This window comes from Phycodurus eques, chromosome 12, assembly GCF_024500275.1.
Source record: "Phycodurus eques isolate BA_2022a chromosome 12, UOR_Pequ_1.1, whole genome shotgun sequence".
NCBI lineage: Eukaryota > Metazoa > Chordata > Actinopteri > Syngnathiformes > Syngnathidae > Phycodurus > Phycodurus eques.
This window is the reverse complement of record NC_084536.1, coordinates 16502359-16518359: the sequence shown is the minus strand read 5'-3', so window position 1 is coordinate 16518359 and position 16001 is coordinate 16502359. Positions and strand designations below refer to the sequence as shown.

At 40.1% G+C, this 16001-nt stretch overlaps 2 protein-coding genes across 6 annotated transcripts in view; one reads left to right on the top strand and one right to left on the bottom strand.

Annotated features, from left to right (window-relative positions):
* The window catches only part of ppp1r9ala (protein phosphatase 1 regulatory subunit 9A-like A), a 23830-nt gene extending 15341 nt beyond the window's left edge, over nt 1-8489 (top strand). For 2 of the 3 annotated variants that reach the window (XM_061691143.1, XM_061691142.1), the window contains exons 13-19: nt 667-988; nt 1085-1142; nt 1236-1307; nt 1661-1856; nt 3795-3911; nt 4572-4760; nt 6944-8489. In XM_061691143.1, coding sequence (XP_061547127.1) covers nt 667-988; nt 1085-1142; nt 1236-1307; nt 1661-1856; nt 3795-3911; nt 4572-4760; nt 6944-7102 — 1113 coding nt within the window. In that variant the 3' untranslated portion in view covers nt 7103-8489. The remainder of the gene's footprint in view (nt 1-666; nt 989-1084; nt 1143-1235; nt 1308-1660; nt 1857-3794; nt 3912-4571; nt 4761-6943) is intronic. The other variant, XM_061691145.1, reaches the window with a different exon arrangement.
* Nucleotides 7335-16001, bottom strand: pdk1 (pyruvate dehydrogenase kinase, isozyme 1). 3 transcript variants are annotated; one of them, XM_061691147.1, is made up of 11 exons: nt 15613-16001; nt 14091-14232; nt 13678-13749; nt 13418-13602; nt 12303-12398; nt 12144-12221; nt 11980-12056; nt 11790-11888; nt 11392-11502; nt 10543-10656; nt 7335-10461 (listed from the first exon to the last, which is right to left on the bottom strand). In XM_061691147.1, the coding sequence occupies exons 1-11, from the start codon at nt 15719-15721 to the stop codon at nt 10321-10323; spliced, it is 1224 nt and encodes a 407-aa protein (XP_061547131.1). In that variant the 5' UTR covers nt 15722-16001; the 3' UTR covers nt 7335-10320. The 3 variants fall into 3 exon arrangements, with proteins under 3 accessions (XP_061547131.1, XP_061547130.1, XP_061547132.1); XM_061691146.1 differs by having other exon boundaries at nt 13418-13749; XM_061691148.1 differs by lacking the exon at nt 13678-13749.

The following is a 16001-nucleotide window of genomic DNA, read 5'->3' as shown; positions in this document are numbered from 1 at the left end:
CTAATTTAATATAGCCATCGCGAGTTAGAACATATAATGACCCCACAAATGGTCAAGGATAGACACAGCCGTTGGTGCACTTTCAGCCACTTAATTGAACAAACAGTAACAAAATAAAAACGTAAAAAGCACATTCATACGTAAGCTTCTCCGGCCACAACTGATGCGTAGGCAGTCAACGCGCAAACTGGGTTAACAGCCAGCTGCTAACATGAGCTCACAAGAGCCAACTCACTCACCAGGTGGCATTTTAAAGCCATACACACTTAAAAGTCACAGATATTATAATGTGGAATGTGCACATTTTATTGTTGCATAACACAAAATCAGTTTTTAATGTGATTGTGATGAAATAATCAATAGAATAATCAATTCCAAAAATATTTGATTGCAGTAGCTCTACACAGTTTGTTTTAACAAATGTTTTGGTCCTTACATTCTTAACTACTGGTCAGCCTTAACGATAATGTCTTTTACTCAAAACAATAGCATATTAATGAAAGCGATTGCTGATCATCATTAATGCTTTTCATACAGTGTGGCTTGTATATCGTTATTGTACTGTCTAACGCACCTTGTCTTTCGGAGAATCAGCCAGTCAAAACAGAAACTTGTATCTCCTCTTCCTTGGATTGTCCTTGTACATAATCAACATTGTCCCTCCAGGAAACTGAGGAGGAGGATGACCCAGAGGAGCAGGAACCTCTAAGACGGAGCTCAATCCAGGAGAGCCTGTCCCTCCCAGTGCCTCTCTGCTATGCCGTGAATGAACAAAAAGATGATCCAGCCGAGATGAAAGCTGAGTTGAAGAGTAAGCCTGAGCTCTCCAACAGCCCATCTTTGTCACCATCACAGGGGGACAGTATTGAAAGCAGTGGCAGTCTCTCTTTGTCCCCTCCAAATGACACCACAATACCAGTATCCCCCTCTGGATTTATGCCCAGTGTCAAAAAGAGGGAGTCCAAAGTCAAGGAAAAAGCGCTCAAAGGTATGAAGGACTAAAATATAATGACAGCAAAAGCTTTTTGTCACATTCTTCCTGGCTTACTGGGGAATTATTTAAAAAACTTTTTTTTTTTTGCAGATGAATTAATTGAACACACATCCGCTACAAAACCTAAAAGGCGATTTCCTGACTTTGGGTATGTTTCAACAATTCCTCAACATTTATGTTTTATCATGGCCACCACTCTCCACTTCCTTATCTACCATTTATTTGATCAATACTGCACCAGGGGCCTTCGGAAGTCAGGTGGCAAAGGAAGAAAACATGACAAGGAGGCAATGAGAATGTCTTTGGACAGCAGGTACTCTACCATATATCATGTTAAATACCATTACAGAAGTGACATTGTATTGTCCTTCAATGCATATTTGTATGTTCTACAATTGAAATAGTGCTGGTACACACACATTCTTGACAGATCCAACACCAGAAAATAGAGGAAGTAATCACATCATTTGTTTCTTGTTTTGTCGTCAAATTTGATGTTGGTCTATTTCCACTAAAGCTCAGAAAGCCAGCTCCCATCTCCAAAAATCAGTCCCAATTTCCACACTTTTTGGTTCATACTGGTCCAACATATGCTGTTATTGTTGTCTTGATGACATCAGTAAACATTTGTCTGTGGATTTTCCTTTTGTAATCCCCAATGTTTAGGGGGTCAGCAGAGTTACTGGAAGACTCTGGGGGTAACATGTCTCCTGCAGATACTATGACCTCCACCCCGACCTGTATGCCCTTCTCTTGGTTTGGAGACAAAGAGAAGGACCGAGACAGGGAGCCGTCTTCCTCCAGCAGCAGCCTGCCATATGCTGAAAGCAGCAGTGAGCTAAGCCAGGATCGCAAGAACAAGGTATTGAGGTTTTTCTAACGTTGATTAAAGCAGAGTATTTGTACCCATCACAGAATTAACGCAGGCGTATTTTCTCATGTAACGAATTTCAGCTTAACAAAACATCAGTCAGGCCAAAAACTTGATAGCTTTCCGGCCTGTGTGTTATAGTCATACCATCGTCATTGAAAGGGCAATACTAGTCTACACCTCCAAACATCTGCTCTTACCGACATAGTATCCAAACACACTATATTATGCGAAAGCCACAAAAAGTGGATCCACATGTTGGCCATCACGGAGCTACGCAGCGAAGAATTTGGTAACTTCTCACTCATCTCCAAAGTCTAACACATCAAACGCCTCAAATTACTGTCTCTCTCTCTCTCTCTCTCTCTCTCTCTCTCTCTCTCTCTCTCTCTCTCCCTCCCTCTCTCTCTCTCTCTCCCTCTCTCTCTCTCTCTCGCTCGCAAATACACGCACGCGCACACACACCATACTTTGACAAGTGTTTTCACCATGTTTTATTGAAATGAAGGCAAGGTCTGTCCTTTAAACAGACAAATCTCTCCTGGTCCCCTTTATTCAGTCGATCGTTAGATTTGGTACAGTATGTCCGTTTTTGTCGACTCATTCGAGCACCACTAACAAATCCAGTGCTGACTTTTCTTTACCTCCTCAATTGTATTTCCTTTCTAGTCATGGGTATGTGGAACATTACCTCATACCTGAGTCAATATCACCTTAAGGTGCCTTTGTGACTTCCCCATTTCACCCCAAAAAGTTGAGATTTTCCATTGAACATAACATTCATCGTATTAAGTAGATGTTATGCTGTTAGAAATGCATATTGGTCAAATTCCAACACTTTTTTTTATATATCAATTAACTGCAATCAAAAAATTTACGTGCAAACAGCGAAATATGTGAGCTTGCTGACGGGGTGGATATTTTTGGCTAATGTTAGCATTTAATGAACACATTGTGGACCTTCACTTAGAAACATGATTCTGTTAGCAAGCTGACTGTATAATGTTTAAGAAATGTACTGAATTTTCAATTTATGAAAGGTTTTTCTATAAATTTATAATTTCACTATGACAGAGTGGACATAAGCTTGACAACATCCAACTAAACACATAATGTGATGAAAATTACGAAACACCGTTGTAAATATTTATTCTGCAACTATCTACTGTTTCAGCCTCTAATAATAATAATAATAAAAAAAAGAAAACATCCTGGTTGTAATGTCGCTGAAAACATCAATGTTTCTTAAAGGAGAAGTTACCATGTAATGACAGGGATGATAGCAATATCAGGGACACATGTTCACACACATGTTCAGTATGATTCTGAAAATAGAATACACATGATCAAAATTCCTTTTTTTCTTTTTTTAAAATCAAATAACATGTTGTGGACAATAAAACCATGTAAAAAATTTTGATTTAGTATCATTTGACCACTTAGTCACATTATAGTTAGCAGAGCAATATGTGGGCCAAAATCACATACATCCAATAGAAGAAAATGGTAGAAAAGGAAGGAAACCCATTTTAAGAGTTATCGTTGTACTGCTATGTGCGCAAATGTTTGGCCACATAATAAGTCCTCAGTTTTATTATTCTCCAAAATTTTCATGACGACGCAGTGATTCTAAAGAGGACACCAAAGGCACTTAATAGTGATACTGACCCACCTGTGTTTTATCTGTGTTAGTTGTAGTTTAGAAGTTGATGTACTTTTGGTGGGAGATCAATGTCTAGAACTTAAAAGGGAGATTCACATAGATGAAAAATGATTGAGTACTCAGTAAACCTGGCTTGCCGCCACACTCCAATCACATAACTTGATGATGTCGTAGCACTGTCCTTTCCGCCTCTAGCCTTGACCCCGGTGTAAGAACTGTTGATGTGTTGTTATAAATGCGTTCCTTGTCTCCACTTGTTCCACCAGAGTTTGTCAGTCATAGATGATTGTAACCCCACCAGTCCCAGTTCAGACATCTCTGGGTTAGTCGCTGAACCCAATCTGTCTGGGCGCTCACACACTTTAATCTTCTCTTCCAGCGAGGTGAGTGCTCTCCTTGTTGCGGAGTCACAAAAGCTGTGTGGGATGCCTTGATGGGGCTGAAAGGGGACACTCTCAAGCATGCTCTTTGAGGCCCCTCCCCACCACAGCTGTGATTAACCCCTGAATAGAGCGGAAATAGATGAGAACTGCATGTGTGTCTCTCAAAGCCATTTTGTTTGGTTCATGCGAGTGTCAGCCTAGCTTTTGTGATGTGCTGTAAATTAGTGCTGCTTGTTCTGTTCTTTACGTCCTTGGTGGACCACAGAACAATGTGACTGCTTTACTGACTGTTGCTTACTGGTGTTTAAGCATTGCTTCTTTTTCTGATGGCTTTCCAACCCCACTCGGTCAAGTTCTGAGAATGTCAGCAGAATCTTTCTGTTTAGCAGACTAGTTGGTCATCTAGCATGGAGCATTGTATACAGCATGTAGTTTTAGTAGTATGTGTGATTTTATTTGTTGCACTCCTCTTCTGCTGTCTCAATAGCCAAAAGAAAATTCCATTGTAATATTTCACATGGCATTCATTATGCACAATAAGCATGACATTGTCACTCACATCGCTCTTCTCGGCTTATACATCACACTCATGATAATGTATACCACTCAAGTTATAGGAGTATATATTTCAATATTACCACACTGCCTGTCCTTATGTAGACTCTGGATGACGAGCCAGTGGCCACAGGAAAAGAATATCAGTGGCACAACCGTCCAGTCTCTGAATGGACCATTCAACAGGTGTGTCACTGGTTGATGGGCATGAACATGGACCAGTACACGGCTGAATTCACAGCCAAGGGAGTCGACGGGCAGCAACTTCTGCAGCTGGACAGTGAGAAGTTAAAGGTACAAATTGCTGAATCTAAATATTGTAGTGAGCTGGTGTGTGTGTGTGTGTGTGTGTGTGTGTGCGTGCGTGCGTGCGCGCGCGTAAGTATGAGTTCTGTGGTCAATGTCAATCAGCTGTTGCCTGCCTGAGACTGCCACCTAGTGGCAAGTTGACCTCCCTGACATGTTCATAGTTGACATTACTGGACTACTACTATACTAACTACTGTATTGTACTGTACTGTATGGGCACATACCAAGGGTGGGCAAACTTTAGTGCTCATAGGCCATGTTTGATTTGTAAAACAGACTAATGGGCCAGGTCGTTCATAGATGAGGTAAAAAAAAAAAAAAAAAGGTTTTTTTAATGCTAAATTACTTCATTCTTATCCATCCATCCATTTTCTGAGCCGCTTATCCTCATCGCGGGAGTGCTGGAGCCTACCCCAGCTATCATCGGCCAGGAGGCGGGGTACACCCCGAACTGGTTGCCAGCCAATCGCAGGGCACATCGAAACAAACAATCATTCACACCTATGGGCAATTTAGAGTCTTCAATTAACCTACCATGCATGTTTTATGGATGTGGGAGGAAACTGGAGTGCCCGGAGAAAACCCACGCAGGCACAGGGAGAACATGCAAACTCTACACAGGCGGGGCCGGGGATTGAACCCCGGTCCTCAGAACTGTGAGGCAGACGCTCTAACCAGTCGGTCACCGTGCCGTCACTTCATTCTTATATTATTAATAATATTAATAATTGTTCATAAGTTTTGTGGAAATACTTGAAATAAAATAAACTATTTTACATATAAATTTAACAATTTGAAAATTATTTTATTAAATAATTGGTTCACTAATGGATTGTAAATAATAAAAATATTAAGCAAAGCAAATTTATTTTCATAGCGCATTTCATAAACACTGAGCTTTACATGATTAAAATCATTTAAAAATGAAGAAAAAAAACAGCTTATAAACATTTAAAACAAATAGAATAATACAAAAATACAATTAAAACAACATACAGTGCAAGAAATATCATTTTAAAGTGGAAATGCTCTAAAAAGCATGGGAAAAAAGAAGAGTTTAAAAACATGCACACTTGGGGCTTTTTTTGTGTGCAGCATAATAGCTAAATGCTGCTTCACCATGTTTGCTTTGGACTCTGTGCTCCACTATTTGACCTGAGTCTGTCGATCTCAGAGCCCTACTGGGTTTATATTCCATTAGCATTTCATTCATGTACTCAGGTCCTAAACAGTTTTGTGATTTATAGACCAGTATCAGAACTTTAGAATTGGAGTAATTTGCTCTGACCTCTTTGTTCTGGTCAGTTTCCCAGCATCACCTGTAAGTGTCGCCAAAGCACCAAAAGCTGTAGAAACATGCCTACGCCAGCCATGAAGTTGGCGTGAGGCACTGTACATTTCCATGGTCATTTCATTCTTGATACATCTGAACTTTGCCGTGAAAAAGAACGTACGGCACATTTTTGTGCGTACGCACTTTTTGTACATGAGGCCCCTGGTCTGCTTGACACATGCAACCCTTCACTGTGGATATGTTCTTCAGATGGTAAAAGGCAGTTTTAGTAATTTACTTGATATGACTGTTGAAAGTCAGGTCGGAATCTATCAGAACACCAAGGTTTCGGACTTGGTCTTTGGTTTTTAAATTTCAAATTTAAGAATTAGTTTTTTATGCTTAAATGGATTTTTTAAAAGGGCTTCAAAATTAACTTTTTTTTATTAGAATAAAATATTTTACACCTTTTAACCCACCCGTGTACACATTTTTCCCTTTTAAAAAAATCTAATGTGGCCCTTGAGTACAAACGTTTTCCCACCTCTGAGATAAATGATTAATACATTTTAGCTAACCAATTTTAGGGAGCAAAGTTATTGCAAATATTACAGGACTCTTGATAATGTAAATGCTCGGTGGGACCAGATTAAAGAATAGAATGTGGTGTGTGTTAGTAGTTGCTGTAGAAGTAGTTGTTTTTAAGTAATAGTGTGATTTTGCCTTGAAACTAAACTCAAAATCAATCACGCAGTAGTAACGTGTATTGTGTGTGTTGATAAAAAGAAGAACCAAAGAAAAACAGCAACTGTCAGACTACAGTCCGATCAAATGCTAAGAAACCTTCTTGTTTGGAGTTGTCCGCTATGCCTTATTTGCACACAATATCCTTCAGGTGCTCGGCGTGTCCAGTCAGAGCGACCGATCCGCCATCAAGAAAAAGCTGAAGGAAATGCGCAAGGCCCAGGAGAAGCTGGAGAAGCAAAAAGAGAAGCGAGAAAAGGACATCCGCCGGAGTGGACGGCTGCCGGTCAGTACTGACTCTGTGTGCTGAACCAGTCCACGTACAGTAGCTAACAAAAAGAAATTGACAAGGTTGTTGTTGTCTCGACCGTTAAGTGCCCACGCTGAGCGGACAAAAAGGTGCCACATGTGATTTTTGTTCATAATTCGGCGCCTGATCTTCCTGCAGCATTATAACACTAACTCAAAATCATTTTTATCATGAGATTGAAAACCTCAATGTTGGTGTGCCCTGAAAGCCTCTGAAATTTTGTACCACTATGAAGCTAATAGTGGTAATTATAAAGTATGTTTTCAGATATATCATGCACATTTTTATAGGAAAGTCCAATGTGTACTGCTATGAAAACGTGATATTTTTTGCTAGTATAACATTGCTGTTTTATGTACAACACTTTGTATTGTACTGTACAGTGGAGTCAAAAGCACTTTTGTCTTTTAAGCTTCAATGAACGACAAGGTTTTAAATGTATAAATGTTTTATACATGTGCCAACTATCTTCATTACTTTTTCATTTACATTTCATTGTTGGTTTTATAGTATCTAATGTTTTCTACTAAGTAGAATAGTTAGGCCAGAAACACAAATCAAGGACCACCGAGCTCTGTTTGCTTCTTCTGTCCCGCAATGTGTACATGCTGAGTCGGAATCATGATGGATGGTTCATGGCGTGGGGGCGGGGTGGGGGGGGGGAACTCGCTCACTAGGTCCACTGGACAGTAAACACCTGCCTATGATAAGGACTGTAGGAATATTGAATGTTCACAGCCAAGCCCGAGGGTTTCCTCTCTTGGTACACTTTTGTATGAAACAGCAAGAAACCTTTTGCTCTCATCTTCAGAATCAGAGAAACACTTCTTGGTACAAACGGAATCAACAAACACATTTTAACAATGATTGTTTACTGATTTGCCTTGGCTGAAAACTGGTAGACAACAGCGGTGGCCCATTTATTGGAAATGCTACTGCTTACATTTGATCATATTACACCGTGAGTGCACTTTTTACTATTGTCATCAATAATAATTTCAGGTCAAATAAAACATTCCTAAAAATCTATTTGTATATGTCTTTCGATTCTCTCTCAAATTAGACCAATGACGAATTAAACTGTTGAGAGCCACTGCAGATTTAAAAAAACATTTTTAATTCAGAATGAGTTTTTTTTTTATTTTTTATATGTGAATAATAAGAGCAGCTCATCTCTCAGCATTCTGTGGTAATTGTCATTTGTAATTAATAATTTACTGCCAAAGGTGTCGCTTTGTAGTTCAGAATACTGAAGTTGTGGTATCCTCCAGCTTTTGGACAAAAATAAACGTTTCCATTAAAAAGTCACTGCCCTGAATGAAATAAACTGCAGTTTAAAAGGAAATGAATGCCTCTTATTTGTTAACACCAACTCAGACTTAAGTTTGTTTTTAGGAAAAACTTTAGGTGAACTGTCTTTTTTTTTTTTTTTTTTTTTTTTGGTGGTCCAATAGTTTTGTTGCCAACCTCAAAGGTCAAGAACAAATGGAAAATCAGTAAATTGATCATCATGTTAAGTTAAAAAGCTGAAAAGAAAATCTACTTGAAACCGACTGAACCATAGACTTCTAAAACTGTAACTTTGAAAACATGCTTTATCTACATTACATAATATGATGTGACTGAGGCTGTCTAGTACGACGAAAGGTATTATTAAATAGAAAGAGACATTGATAACGCAATGACAGATTTACTGTTAACATCATTTTAAAAAAAAATAAATGAAAACAACTGACCCTGCATATATTCTAGTTTCTACTGTAACCACTGTAACACACTGAAGACATTTGTTGCCTGATGTATGTAACCATGACATTTAAAAACAGAAAAATAGTCCCCATAAGAGACACTATCTTAATAAACAAAATAAAAACCCTACCGGTCATAAAAACAGGTTGTTCTCTATGAAATATATGACAAATTTTTACTTTCTGTACAAATCTGAAATTGCACATTAGACACGCACAGAAACTTATCGGAAGATGTTGGAGCATGTGTTCGATATCTTTCATACAAGTAGGCTAAAAGTCACTGTCCTACTAGTGCACTCTAGTTGTGACAAAGAATGTGTAACGAGTACATGGACCTTAAAGTTCCACTTCAATAGTTTGTCTATTTAATTTTGATGTCGTTTTATCAGGTTTTGGTTGGAAATGCCAAAAATGTCCCTTTTCAGTTATTCTAGTTGTTTTTTTGTCTTCCTGGCATTTGAGACGGTCAGATTATGCGACATTTAAATGATCTTTGCTCTGATTGGATTCCTCCCCTTCCCTAATTTAGATATGGAAAACAGGTTGGATCTCATTGGTCTATACCACGGCATCTGCTAGATAGCTGTCACGTCTTTCGATGCCTAGTTCAGACTTGAATCCTTCGCATAAGTTTGATCGTGGGAGTTATTTATACACGCGGAACGCTTATTCAGTCTACACGTTGTGTTTTGCAATACTTAACTATTTCTAATTTTTAATGTAACCGTGGTGGATGAAATAGTCAAGCTTGCATTCATTGTCACCAGCAATCGCGGACCAATTCAATTCAAATGAATGGGAGCAGATGACAAGCTCAAACTAGCCCCTCTTTTTATTGTCATCCTTGTCCAATCTCAGCTCACGTTCCCGATAAGTGGGCCAACAATCCAACACTTGATGAATTGTGCTCCAAAATAAATACACGCAATTATACACACTGAACGGTCACTCGCCTCACCTGCACCACACAGACATGCCTCCACCACCTGTCCTCCCAAGAGGGCTGCTGGCAAGAGAGCGCTTTGAGCAGCCACAGCACCGACAGCACAGCGAGAGTGCTGAAGCGCTCTATTGTTGCTAGACACGAGCTGCCGCTGACCCGCTGAAGAGGACCAAGGTGGTGGAGGTATGTCGGTCAGACGAGTGCCCGTTCGGTGTATAAATTATTGTGACGCACACCAAGGGTTGGATTGTTGGCCGACTAATAGGGACCGTGAGCTGCCTGAGATTTCAAATTGTTTGCAAGCACTTTTGCTGTTCAAACAACAAACTGCATAGATGTCAACTTTAAACCACTGTCACCGACTCATTTTGACCTATGTTATGCATAAAACTGTCGAAAAAATTGATTCAGATGAAAGGGGACCTTTAAAACTGATATTGAATAAATGCTCAAACAGCTTTCCATACAAACTGCCATTAACACACCAACAAACACTTGGCTTGAGGACCGCCGTCAGCTCCCATCTAGAACTGACGAAATGTAGTCATGTCCTTGGGCTCTCGACTCGGGACGCACCAGTCATCGGCCTCGTGCATCGTCTTGTAGTGTTTCCATGCTGACTTGTTGTACACCGGGAGCCTCTCGATGGACTCTGTGGACAGTGCCTGAGAGGGAAGGGAAGGAGGGGTCAAACTTCTGACTCTCCCTAGTTTGTGAGATGTGACATTGAATGTACGAATCTTCACCCGTATGTAGATGACCGCGTCAGTCCCGTAGCCCTCCAGAGAGTACAGTTTGAGGTCCCCTTGGAAGTAACGGGCGTAAAGTCGAGAGATGGGTAAGCCATATCCATAACCGGCCTGCGTGAAAACACTTCAGTTACATCACTGTGGGTGTCACTGCGTCATACTGCTAAATAGGGCAATGCAATTACAATAGTAGAAACTACCTAAAGTGGGAAGCAGCGCGGGTCTTACACCACTGCAGACTACAACACAATAATAAACATATTGGTAAACCATAAATACATTCCTTAATAGGCCTAGGCAATATGGCCTTACAATAAAATCATTTTGTTTGGTGCAAAAATCCTACAAAAACATTAAAATCAAATTTTGACGGGAAAAAAAAGTTTTTGTTTTTTTTAAATGGTCCTGGTGAAACTGGAATTTATCGCCTAGGCCTAACCCCAGTTTATCACATCATTCAATCTACAAATATATGCACTACAAGTGTTTGACATGGTGCAGAAATTAGGTTTAAATAAAACTAAAGTCACTTTTTAACACCATGAATTTGTGGGTTATTCAAAGTGCAACCAACAAAAAGGCGTTTAAATTGTCAATGTGGTGATGCTGCTGCTCTACTAAGTGGATAAATAGTTGAATGACAGTTTCATCAAGGTTTTTCAATCAGAATAGCAATACATTTGAATGAAGTCTTCAAAACTTATTGACTGTAACTAACAGCTGACAACAACTGACAAACAACACGAAACTAAAGTGTGCTCAAAGACACTTAACCCAGACCAGGACTTGCGAAGCCTAAAGGGGTCCAATTTCTGACACTTTTGATTGGACATCATGATGACCCACCAGAGGAGCAGCCCGGGACCCATCCATGCTCGGTCGAGGAGCTGTGGAGTACGTGTACGTGAAGAGCCTGTCGATCTTGCGCAGGGGAACGCCTCCGCCGCGATCGCTCACCTGTTTGAAACAAGGATGCCTCTTCACTACTTGTACATTGAAGCCCCGTTTATTTCAGGGGACACGCTTCAGACCCTCCTACAATAGGTGAACATTAATTAATTGTTGTTTTTTCTTAATTACCACACAGTGGTGCCCAAAAACAATGTCTTAAAAATTATATTACAGAGAACACTGTATATGCTTTAACCTGACCGCAAATCATTCACTGGCAGTCCTCCATGTTAACATGGATATCTGAAGTCAACTGCTGTTAATGGCAGTGAATTAAGGAAGCTTCAACTCACCTTGACTGTCAGATCCTCAGTTCCCAGACCGACCTGAACACGGATCGGAGGATGCTCCATGGCGTCTCCGTACAGCTCCATTGTGGCTCGCATGGCATTCTACACCGAGACAGAACGCATCATGTGGAAAGAGGAGCCATGTGCTCTGCTAACCTTTTGCAATGAGCGCCGTTCAACCAGCAGAACCTACCTTGAACAGTTCAAACACCATGTGGTACAAGTGAGATGGGACGTACACCATTGTGATGGGTTTCGCCTCATCTTTCACTGTCAAGACAAGCCACTGACTGCCATCAATATTCAACACTAACAAGTACCAATAAATGTTTTTGTTTTTTAATTATTTATATTTACCATTGAATTCCTCCAGTGTGAGCTCAGGAGAGTTCATGTAATATCTGTCACAAAGGTTTCTTGCATTTTCATAGGCATCTACAAGGCAAAATGAGCACCAGTACTTAAAAATCAGTTCTCAATTTTCAGAGCACATGATTTCCATCCTATTGTGCTCACCTTTCACAACCTCACTCACTCGACAGTGTGGATCAATGCTGCCAATTTGTTTGGGGTGTGCTGGATTGACCTTCACCTTCCCACCAAAGAGGAGTGCTGGGAAACACACAACAGCAAAAACTCCAAATGTGCAAGTTACAGATAAGTGTAGGATTAAATACAATTCAATATGGGGGGGAAATAAGGTTTTAATATTCTTAACTGTCTTGCAAGTCTAAAAAGAAGTTAACTATTGTTAATATTACAAGGAAGTCACATTGCAGTTTATTAAATTCTTCTATGATGATGATTTTTATGATTATTGTTGTTATCGCTTTAGCCATGCTGTACCGAGCACCCACGGCAGAGATGTACATGCACCACTTTTCGGTCATAAGAACATCCATTTCCAGTCCCAAGGTCATCAGACTTCCTGGACATTGTACAATGATTATAAATGATCATTACATAGACGAGTTAAATTCGTACCGTGACCAGGCTTGTAACTCAAAACACTCGTATGTAAATTCACTTTTCCCCATGGAAACGAATAAAAATGCAATTAATCAGTTCCAGCGCCCGCCCCAAAAAATAACATTTTCTGAGCCGCTTCTCCTCACTAGGGTCGCGGGCGTGCCTGAGCCTATCCCAGCTATCATCGGGCAGGAAGCGCAGTACACCCTGAACTGGGCACATACAAACAACCATTCACACTCACATTCACACCTACAGGCAATTTAGAGTTGTCAATTAACCTACCATGCATGTTTTTGGGATGTGGGAGGAAACTGGAGTGCCCAAGAAAACCCACGCAGGCACGGGGAGAACATGCAAACTCCACACAGGCGTGGCCGGGTTAGAACTGCGAGGCAGACGCTCTAACCTGTCGGCCACCGTGCCGCCCAATTTAATTCCCTCCTTAGAATTAATGAAGTCCCTGACTGTCTCTTTTTCCTCTTTGCTATCATTGGTACCCATCACATAAAAAACCCTGAATAAGTTCAAGAATAGCTAAAACACTCGATTGACATTGTCTATTTTTCCACGTTATTTGTGTCAAATACAAATTGATGGCAATGTTCCACTGTACTTTATCTTTGAAATGAACATGATGAATAATAACAATGGATGCTCACTATGTTGGTTGAGCAGCATACGGATGGAGATCCTGCTCATGTAGAACCGGTCCAGGAAATATTGCAAATTCTGGCTGACCACCGGGTCGGTACCGTGCGTCTCTTTGTACTCCACGAGGCCTTGAGCCATGGTCGGGATGACGTCGTTGTGACGATTTCGGATCTTGATCACCGCATCTGTGAAACTTAACGGTGGACACACATCGCATGAAACAAGGGGAGTTGTGAGGAAAATGAAAGTCCAATGAATTAAAACGTACTCGTAAGTAACTTTCTCGTCATCTGCATTTTTGTCTTTAAACTCGAGGATCTCTTGGAGACTTTGCACATACCTGCACGTAGAAGAAAAAATAATAATAATAATTGAATGCAAAAACAGCATCAACTCAGTTCCCTGTAACTTATTTAGAGCCACTTGAAATCTAAAGATCTCTGTTCAAATGCCAGATTTTTGTAAAATTAAAAACTAAAACCAAAATAAACCATTTTGGGGGGAGATTTGATTTTAAGTGCCTCTTGCCCAGCCCGTAATGGAAGCTTAACTAACGGATCAGCTCAGTAAAACAGAAAAAAAATGAACGCGTCCATCGTCACAGAGACAGAAATCTAAAATGAAAAACATCAAAATGTAGTCACTGTAATTTGACAAATGAATGAGAGTAAATGTGCATACCAGCTCTGGACCAGGCGCACAGATGGCGTTCTTATCAGGTTATCTGGCAACAAGTTGATCTCCTTCATGATGTTCGCCAGCCTCACAGGCAACTCCTGTCTGAGGAAGGTGAAGGACGTTTTCTCGCAAGCATTTTCTGAACCTGGGTTGAGGGGGACATATGTCACATATTATACTGTACTTCCTGGTCACTTCTTTAGACTCGACACCTGTTTGAAAGGTAGCTGGTCAATGTTTTAAGACCCGGTGAATAAACTAACCAAATGCCCTCACTTAAGTACACAAATAACAACACTCACATTCACATCTATGGGCAATTTAGAGTTTTCAGTGAACCCAACCTTCCTGCTTTAGGAATGTGGAGGGAAGCCTGAGAAAACCTACGCAAACAAGGAAATAATCTGCAATCTCCACACAGGAAGGCCTGAGGCAAGAATCGAGCCCTGGACTTCTCAACTGCAAAGCAGATATGCTAACCACTTCCATCACTGTGCTGGCACTGTCAAGATTATGAATTCAAAAACAGGTTTATTATTGTGGTTGTAGTTTGCAGTGGTGTAGAAGTGCACTGTATCATTCTGCGAGCTGTTTTTAATAGTTACAAACCATTAGGAATGCCCAACAACCACAATAGTAAACATAACACTGTTCACTTAACATCTCTTTCAATAATCAAATGTACAAGTGTACCTCACTTTGCTGATGGTACAGTATCACGTTGACAAATCGTCTCATACTGTACACAGGGGGTCCTTGGTTCACATTGACAGTTTGGGTATACGATTACGAATGCACAATGAACTAGTTTGCACGAGAAGGCACACTCAGTTACTGTCGTTCATTCAATTGTTTTATATATTTATGAACTAGAAGAGTTCTTGTTGATGTTTTTTTTTATTTTATTTTTTACACACATTAATTGTAATTATTACTTTACTACTGGATTAATTATAGCGGTGGTTCTCAAAATGTGGTGCGAGCACCACTCGTGGTACACAGGCTATCTCTACTGGTAGGTATGGGAAGGAGTCACTTAATTAAATATAAATCAAATTTAAAACATGAGATGAATACAAACATATTAAATGAAGCTTGTAGCTATGCATACATCCTGTTAAAACTTTTTGTTTTAAACCAGTACTGTACGATTTACTTTTTAAGCACAGTTGTATTTAACTTTTAAATATAGTACATTTACATTTAATCTTTGAGAACAGTTTATTTTTCAACACGTGATTTTTATTTAACATTTCTATTTTTAATTTAATCATGAGGTAGTATTTTTCTTCTTCCTATATCTAAGCGCTGTGTTAATATTTAAACTCCATACTGTTAGGAGTGGGTTTACAACAATAAATAAATTTTAAAAACAGATGATGGTACTTGGACCGGTGTAAAAAAAAAATTCATAATAATAATACATTTGAGAACTACTGAGTTATAGAAAATGGCGCGTTCCAGTTTACGCACAAATTGTCTCCATGCATCGGTAGCCAGTTAAAGTGATGTTTTCACTTCTTACCGAAATCCAGAAACTGCTTCATGGACAAAGGAGAGGGCGAGAATTTGGAATAATAATCTATGTCCTTCCCAATGGACGCGCTGCTACGCAGAAACCTTAAAAGTCTCATGGTTTTGTCGTCTTGTTGTCGTCCGACCGTCCGGGCCTTGCAGTACTGACTAACAAACTAGCTGTGTGCTAATCTACCTGCATTAGCTCCATTGCTAACGACAAGCGTTCACACAAAAGTACGATCGAAAGCAACATCTCAAAATGTCTGTCGTGTAGTTTGGGAAAAGCGGCGCACACCCCATGGCGCCTGTTAATGCCAAGAGGTGTTTCCCATTTCAAAAGTATTTAATTGAGACGAACATGCAAGCCGACAGTCCGCGGCTAGCGTCCCAAAGACA